The sequence below is a fragment of the Nicotiana sylvestris genome, chromosome 7 (genome assembly GCF_000393655.2).
Source record: "Nicotiana sylvestris chromosome 7, ASM39365v2, whole genome shotgun sequence".
Lineage (NCBI taxonomy): Eukaryota > Viridiplantae > Streptophyta > Magnoliopsida > Solanales > Solanaceae > Nicotiana > Nicotiana sylvestris.
In genome coordinates this window covers 2,493,341-2,501,893 of record NC_091063.1, presented here as the reverse complement: position 1 = coordinate 2,501,893, position 8,553 = coordinate 2,493,341, and the positions used below count along the sequence as shown (strand labels likewise).

General features: G+C 40.5%; 1 protein-coding gene across 2 annotated transcripts; it reads left to right on the top strand.

Moving 5' to 3' along the window:
- The first annotated feature begins 4,786 nt into the window (after positions 1–4,786).
- On the top strand, positions 4,787–8,553 carry LOC104243094 (protein HEAT STRESS TOLERANT DWD 1). 2 transcript variants are annotated; one of them, XM_009798242.2, is made up of 12 exons: positions 4,787–4,923; positions 5,013–5,173; positions 5,287–5,365; positions 5,832–6,002; positions 6,096–6,194; positions 6,648–6,816; positions 6,930–7,036; positions 7,158–7,297; positions 7,380–7,452; positions 7,779–7,894; positions 8,057–8,174; positions 8,263–8,553. In XM_009798242.2, exons 1-12 carry the CDS (start codon positions 4,876–4,878, stop codon positions 8,392–8,394), a joined length of 1,413 nt encoding a protein of 470 aa, XP_009796544.1. In that variant the 5' UTR covers positions 4,787–4,875; the 3' UTR covers positions 8,395–8,553. The 2 variants fall into 2 exon arrangements, with proteins under 2 accessions (XP_009796544.1, XP_009796543.1); XM_009798241.2 differs by having other exon boundaries at positions 5,010–5,173.

The following is an 8,553-nucleotide window of genomic DNA, read 5'->3' as shown; positions in this document are numbered from 1 at the left end:
AGACTGCTCAAGCCTTGGCACAAACTTGTACACATGTGTAACTATTACGCACAAGAATAAAAAAAATATCTCTACCTTGCGAATAAATATCTTGTCCCTTTAAAAAAATTCTTTTTTCTTAAGAAATTTCCTACATCTGATCCCCTGAAGATATTGAGCCCAAGGGATGCCTCAATCTGAGTTCAAATGATCACTCTCACTCAGGGACTACCGTCCAAAGACAAACTTAGACGGTCCGGTCTAAACAGATCTAGGGGGCACAAGACCTATTAGGTAGTGCCTGAATCTTAAAGGCTACGGTCATCCCCATTTAGAGACTGTTATCTTAGGCAAGCCTCGATAACTCGGGATAACAAACCCACTGGGAAATACCTTAACTAAAAAGGCTATGACTATATTAAAACGGCTCGGATACGTCAGAGATTTGTAACAAAAATAAGGCCTTCAAAATTTCTTAACCGGTTCGACTACCCCCGACAAACTATAATCTAAAAAATTATAAGTACTTTCAAGAAAATTTCTAGATCATATCGAACCGGCGAACCCCTACGATGCCTTAAATTAAATAATGTCGAAGGCAAAGCATGTTCGAACCTCCAAATATGACCTAACTATTTCATGCTAAGGCATTTCGATCTTTGCAAATATAAATAATAAAGCAAAGGAAAAACTCAGAGATTGTCGAAGGAAAAAAAAAAACATTGTATTATATATACATATCGTCTTTACAAAGGCCAAACGGCCTTGATAAAAAGTACACAGGTACAAAAACACATCAAAAAAATGTACAAGGCACTTAAGCGGCCCGATCTTCACCGGAGCCCGTCTCGTTTCCAGGATCTTCGAGGTCTCCTCCACCCTCGGATCCGCTCAAACCCTTGGAGTCTTCTTCATCCTTGGGATAAGCCAATTTCTTAGCCTCGTCTTTGATCCCCTTAACACTATCAATTTCGGCTGACAAGTCGAAACCCAAGCATGAATTTCCTCGATGGCCTCTCTTTGGGATTGCCGCTTTGTGTGCTCGAAGATATACTTAGTTCGATCCTGGGCCACTTCGGTATCAGCCTTATATTGGGCCACCATCTCGTCAGCATCAGCTTTAACCACCACGGCCACTGACTTGGTCGTTTCAAGCTCACTGGCCAAAGTTTCTCAATTAGAAGGGCCCAAACTTAGCTAAAATTGGAGCTCCTCAACCTTTTTGGCTTGTACCTCGGCCTTTTCCTTTTGCCGCTCGAAGTTGGACTTCAGCCAAAGTCAGCTGCACCTGAGCAGTCTCCTTTTTCGATGCCAGGCAGTCAATTCTGCCTCTCCATTCATCGGCCTCAGCCTGACAGCGTCAATCTCAGCTCGGAGCTGGTCAATCTGATCGATCTTTGTTGGACCTGCGGATTCCGACCATTAATCACCGAGTCTAGCTCATCATCACTAACCTAAAATATTTTTACCTGCTCGACCAGGTCGGCGTGCTCCTTTCGAGCCACCTCTAGCTCAGCTCAGAGGCTCTTAGCCTCCCCTTCACATTGCTTGTTGAGAAGTTTGTAAGTATCTCTCTTCTCAGTAAGTCCTCGAACCTTGACCTTAATCTGGTTTAGCTCGTCCCAATATCGGAGAAAAGTCTCATGATGAAGCACTGAGGCCTACATACACAAAGAAAAATGTTATGATTATCTATAAATTAGTCTAAGTACAAATTAAAAGTCATCAAGAGATATCTGAAGTTACCTGATTTAGCGCCTTCGTTGAACAGGGAGAGTGCATCCACCTCGTTCATTTTGGCTTGGTCTTCTTCGGTCACTAGACACTAAAGGTAACTGGTCACCCCTACGGGGATAGAGATGACCCGGGCATCCGAAATGGAGATGATGATCGATTGTTTTCGGTCAGGATCCACACTTGAAGTCAGGAACCAGTTGATTAGTTTCGGGCTTGAGGAAGGCCCGCTTGTTCCCAAAGATGGACTCTTCCTCAGCACCTCTAAGTCACCCAGTCCGGTAATGTCCTCACGCCATCAAAAAAGTCACGAAAAGGGTTGTCCACTCTGTGAGGCCCCTCGTTGGGACATTCTTTCACTGTTTGAGCCTCATTGTACATAGACTCAGTAAACGAAGGCGACTCGGTGATGTCTATCACACCGAGTACATCCTTTGGGGCATTGCCCACATCTCAGGAGGCCTTGACAACGGCCTCCTCGTCAGCCTAGACAACGGCCTCTTCGTCAGCCTCCCTACCTTGAGGCATATCCACCTCGCCTCTCTCTGGTTTAGAGGCCTCTTGCCCCTCAAGCTGCGACGGCACGTGGGCCACTAGATCAAAGGCTTCTCTTTCTTCTTCGGATTCGTCCCTCAGCCGGTAGAGTGAATCCGAGGGTGGTGTTCTAGAGATGGTATTTTCTTTGGACTTGTACAACAGCCTTCTTATTTTCTTCTTCTCCGAGCTCGGAGAACTTGGATCCCTCTTTCTTTTCTTTTCTTTGGCCTATGTTAGAGCAGGGGACTCGGTAGGTAAGTCCTCGCCACCGGATGGAGGCCTCAGTGTGATATCCTTGGATAAACCTGCAAAAGGAAATGAAACAAGTGAGAAATTAATGACACAAGGGGAACTCAAATATTGCTTACTCGGGGAAGGAATCTCACCATGGGAATATGCCTCCCACCGGCCCTTCGAAAGTTTGCGCCATGAGTGCTAGCACTAATAAGAAGGAAGGAAGAAAATGTAAAATGAAATTTGGAAAACAAAATTTTACTTACGAGATATATTTCACTTCTCGGGGAACGGCATGCGCTCAGCTTGGATCAAGTCTGAAGTCCTCACTCGGACAAAATGGCCTAGCCAACCTCGATCCTGATCTATATCAATACTCGAGAATGGGGCTTTACTAGACCAATGGGCGAGCTTGATTAGTCCCCCCCCCCCACAAAGATTTGGGGACTGTATAGGCGCATGAGATGGTCGACGGTGAACAGGCATCCATTGATCTTGCTCACAAAGAACCGAAGAAGGATCACGATCCTCCAAAATAAAGGGTGAATTTGACCGATGCATACCTCGTATTTTTTGCAGAAGTCGATGATGATTGAATCCAATGGGCCCAGTGTAAAAGGATAAGTGTAAACACTTAAGTATCCCTCGACGTGGGTAGTGATATCTTCATCGGGTCCTGGAACCACCACATACTTGTCAACCCAATTGCAATCCTTTTTATCGTGGGGAGGACTTCTTCAATGATCGAGCATATGTATCTCGAGACCTCCTCACGCCGGCCTTGTACGGGGGAAGGTTTTTCAACTTTGAAATCGGCAGTTATCGAGCATCTTCCAAGGATGAACATTTTCAACAGGGGTTTCGATACTGGTTCATCGACGACAGTACGCGAAACAGTTTCTTCAGGACTTTGCCATTTCTTTAAAAAATGGAGGAAGAAAGGAAGTTGCAGAAGTACACTTGTTGGCTTGAGATGGAGATGTACGAAAGTTCTTGCAAAGGATCTCAAATAAACCAGAGTATAATGGCAAGAGAGTATTGAAATTTTGAGGATACGAGGAGAGAAGGTTTGGATGTAAATTTTGAATGAACAAAGGAGGGGAGTATTTATAGTTTTTCAATGACGGTTCGCATCCAGGAGTGTCCGATCGGCAACTGACAAGCACTTAAGGCCATTAAGACTTGACTGACGCGACATTTCGTTAATTTTGTCGTTTGTGTCGCGGGGTATCGAAGTAAGAATTGGAAGCTCATGTCGTTTCTCGTCGTCTACTTCCGAAAAACGAGGGGACTATCTGTATACGATCAAAATCGAACTCGCATACGGCATGGTAGGTTAGACTCGGAACATGGCAATAAAAGACTGAAGACCGACCCCAAGTCTCACCGGGCTAGAACCCGAGGTTAGAACGCCTGCATTCTAAGTATCGAGGCCGTAATCTTGGAATCGATCCTAGCCCCGAACGAGCTCGAAGTAACATTGTTAGCATAGCTAACAGAAGACCAAAATATCTGTGACCAGTCGGATATTACGGCGGGAATCTCGACACGTATCATCAATAAAGGACTGACAATCACTAAATCAAGAGATTTTTACCTTTTATAGAATTGTACCTAAAGTAGGACTCCTCTACTATACAAAGGAGGTCCGGTAATTCGTACAAGTATAGTAACACACATTCCAAAGCTATACATTATTATTTTCTCTCTTTAAGCTCTTATGTTTCTGTATCTTGATATCAATCAAAGTGCATTCAGTTCGAGTGTGATTGACCTCCCAAGACCGTAACTGTCTAATTCGTGTGGTTTGAGTTTACTTTATCATTATTTATTTCAATTGCAGCTTAATTTATCATTTTATGTCAAGTTAGTTCGCATATCCTTAAAACCACTTACAAATTCAATTGTTATCTGATTTTGAGGGTAAACGATAGAGTCGACAATTGATCAAATTAGATTATTGGAGGGAAATTTTTCAAACAAATTATGACAGAGTATAGCATAACAAAAAGTTGACGAAGTCACTAAGAGATATCAAATATTCATTTGAAAATCCTCCGTATGCAGTTTTTTAATATTATTTTTTGTCTTTTTAATCCTTCTTTTCCTTTCTTTTCATTTATATATATATATATATATATATATATATATATATATATATATATATATTCAGCTACACAACGTTAGTAAGTCGGCCCATGCGAAAGTAGCCAAAACAGCCCAAAACCCGACCAAATTCGCATTTGTGAGCCCAATTCTCGGATTCGAAGAAAAAGGGAAAAGCAAATACAAAAACCCTAGTTCTTAAACCCCTGTAGTGGAGTGTCACTCTCTGGTTCACATTACCTTCTTCCTCTTCGTTTTTGCATCTGTTTCTCAGCGTAATTAAAGATGGTTCGAAGCTTAAAGAACCCTAAAAAAGCTAAACGGAAGAACAAGGTGCGATTTTTATCTCAAAAATTTTGTATTCTTTGTTTTGTAATCAGTTTTGATGAAAGAAAAATCTGAACTTTAAATAAATAAAGCAGGGCGGAAAGAAAGGAGAAGGATCGTCGAATGAAGTACCGTCTTTGCCAGCAAAAGTATGGCAACCAGGTGTAGACAAATTGGAGGAAGGTGAAGAGCTTCAGTGTGACCCTTCTGCTTACAACTCTCTTCATGCCTTCCATATTGGCTGGCCCTGCTTGAGGTAATAATAAATAAACAAAATAACTGTACCAATTATTGATATTAGTTATGTTAATAATATTTTGTTTAAATGTGATATATTTATGCAATTTATTGTGGTTGTGAATGGGGCAGTTTTGATGTGTTGCGTGATTCGCTCGGCTTGGTGCGAACTGAGTTTCCACATACTGTATATTGTGTAGCAGGAACACAAGTAAGCTCTTTTTTATTGCTTGAGTTGTTGTTGGATAGAAATAGAAATATCATGAATGCTGATTTATATCCTGCCAAGAACTGCTCTGGCATTTAGCTTTTCTTATATTCTGAGAAGGAGGATCATTTCTATACGTTGAAGAAACTTTTTTTTATAAGCAAAAGTAATTAGTACTAATTTTTTGTACATTGCAGAAATTCCTGTTGTTTTAAGTACTGTCTTCCCATTCATTTTTCAGATTTTTTTGTAACACAGAGATAGTTGATTATAGGACATTATTTGCTTACTAATGTCAGCCTTATAAAGAAAACATAATTGTTTACTAATGTCACTTTTTCTCCGTGTATAGTATAGAATTCCTTTTTCAATTAGTAGGGAAAACGAAAGTGAAAACCCAAAATTTGCTCTCACCATTTAAGGTAGAGTAGATTAAAGCTCATGAAACATGCTTTTCTCATTCTTACAGGCAGAGAAAAGTTCTTGGAACTCGATTGGAATTTTTAAGTTATCTAATATATCTGGAAAAAGGCGGGACATGGTGCCAGACAAGAAAGGTGATGAGACTGATATGGACAGCGATAGTAGTGACAGTGATGAAGAAGAAGAGGAAGCTGGATCAGGGACACCTGTTCTACAGGTACTTTTATTTCTTCACATCATCTATATAGTTAGTATGGCAGTGTATACGTCACATTTTCCTGCTAACACTTCTTTTCTTAAAAATCTGCAGCTACGCAAGGTGTTTCATGAAGGATGTGTTAATCGCATCCGTGCTATGACGCAAAACCCTCATATAGTTGCTTCTTGGGGTGATACTGGTCATGTTCAGGTCAGACTCTTCCCAATAAAAATTCAATAATTGAATTTGTAAGTCGATAATTTTATTCTTTAAGTTGTTTTGAGAGTATTTATGTTGGTTTTAACTGTCTGGCATCACTCTCCATGGTGCAAACATATGAAAACATTTATAGAAAACTAGAGAAAATGTGAGATACAATTTTAAATCTCAAAATGGTATACTTCTATATTGGATCATGTTCTGCTGGGTTATATAGTTCTCTATCAGTGATCTGGCAGATACAGTACCCTCCCTCGACAACGAAGGAACAAGCGGAAACTACAATACTTCTCAAACAAGAGATTTATATACCAATTCTTGTTGATTGTAATAGTTATCAAGACTACTCTTTAAGAAAAGCTTGTTCCACTGCTTGGCAAGCTTAATATATCCAGACCTTAGTATGATTTCTCCTTTCATATATTAGGTTTAATGCACTGGCAGGTTTGGGATTTTAGCTCGCATTTAAATGCTTTGGCAGAATCAGAGAGTGATCTTAGCCATGGGGCTTCTGCAGTCTCTAATCAATCACCCTTAGTTAAGTTTGGCGGACATAAAGATGAAGGCTATGCTATAGATTGGAGTCCTCTTGTTCCGGGAAGGCTCGTGTCAGGTATGGCATAAACTAATCCTATCATCTTTGCACATAATTATTAATACGTTCTCTGATGATATGCCATGGTCATAAAGTAATCTAACATTTGATGCTGTTACTCGTCTCCTCAGGGGACTGCAAGAACTGTATCCATTTATGGGAGCCAACATCTGGTACAACATGGAATATTGATGCTAATCCTTTTGTTGGACACAGTGCAAGTGTTGAAGATCTTCAGGTGCTCATATTGGGCTTGCATCTACTTATCTCATCTTCAGTTGGGGGAAGCTCTTACAATTTGGACATCTTATTACGTTTGCTAAACTCTAAAGCACTTTTTCCAACTTCCTCTGATGCAGTGGAGCCCTACAGAACCTTCTGTATTTGCCTCTTGCTCAGTTGATGGCAGTATTGGAATATGGGACATCCGTGTGGGTAAATCTCCTGCTACCACTATAAAGGCACATAAGGCAGATGTCAATGTTATATCATGGAACAGGTATTTGACTTTTCTGTTTTACTTTCTACATCTATAGTTATGGTTAATTGGTTGTATAGTCATGTGATTGCTTTTTCACCAGGTTGGCTAGCTGTATGCTTGCATCTGGAAGTGATGATGGGACATTTTCTATTCGAGATCTTAGATTACTCAAGGTATTCTACTAGTAGTCCTTAAATTTGTGGCTGTTGGCAACAATGTTACATATATGTATGATTATCTAATACTCTATAAATTCTGATTATCCAATTAAAGATTTAACTACTTTATGTGTGTGTGTGTGGGGGGGGGGGGGGCTGGGAAGTGGGAATGACATTAATAGCAGTTTGTCACGCCCTACTTCCAACCTAGTAGCTGAGCCGAGCCTTCATTGTGGGAGAACCGTGGTTTAAGAAGGAGAAAGGAGAGTATAGGTGGTCTCATATCAACTTGCTAATACAAGTTAAAGAATGAATGCTTATTCTTTTGTTCACTTTGACAGGAAGGAGACGCTGTCGTGGCACACTTTGAATATCACAAACATCCCATCACTTCTGTCGAATGGAGTCCCCATGAACCCTCAACTGTGGCAGTTTCATCATCAGACAATCAGCTGACGTAAGAAACCTACTGACACAACTCTAATGAGAATGTGGAACAGTTCTCTCTCTCTCTCTTTCTCTCTCCACATCTGTTTCTTAACAAGTATGGATGTTTCTCAATGGATGTAATCTGTCTGTGTGAATCACCTGCTGTTTGATTCCTTTCTCTATTTATCAGTATCTGGGACCTTTCTTTAGAAAGAGATGAGGAAGAGGAGGCAGAGTTCAAAGCTAAAATGAAAGAGGAAGTCAATGCCCCAACAGATTTGCCCCCACAACTTCTTTTCGTTCACCAGGTTATTATATCTCTATTCCTGACTGATGAGAGCAAACTTCATCTGCTTTATGTTTATTCTTATGACATATCTCTTGCACTGTTAACAGGGTCAGAAAGATTTGAAAGAACTTCACTGGCATTCTCAGATCCCAGGAATGGTTATATCCACTGCAGCAGATGGATTTAACATACTAATGCCATCAAACATTGAAAACGCGCTTCCTGCAAATGATGCTTGATAGTTCATATTTCTGACGTGCCTACTCTGTGTGATGGCATTTGTTCTTTTGCTTTTGTAATATATATTGTGACTGAGTTCCAGCAATTTTGTCCAAGAATATCTATTTATGGATCTTGAACTATAGCAATACATATAAATGAACACATTGCATGGTTGA

Excerpts from the sequence above, each read along its gene's own strand:
- LOC104243094 (XM_009798241.2), top strand. The coding sequence starts at position 4,876 with ATGGTTCGAAGCTTAAAGAACCCTAAAAAAGCTAAACGGAAGAACAAG. Across the intron at positions 4,924-5,009 it reads AAGCTAAACGGAAGAACAAG|CAGGGCGGAAAGAAAGGAGA; the intron begins GTGCGATTTTTA and ends AAATAAATAAAG. Across the intron at positions 6,817-6,929 it reads TCCGGGAAGGCTCGTGTCAG|GGGACTGCAAGAACTGTATC; the intron begins GTATGGCATAAA and ends TCGTCTCCTCAG.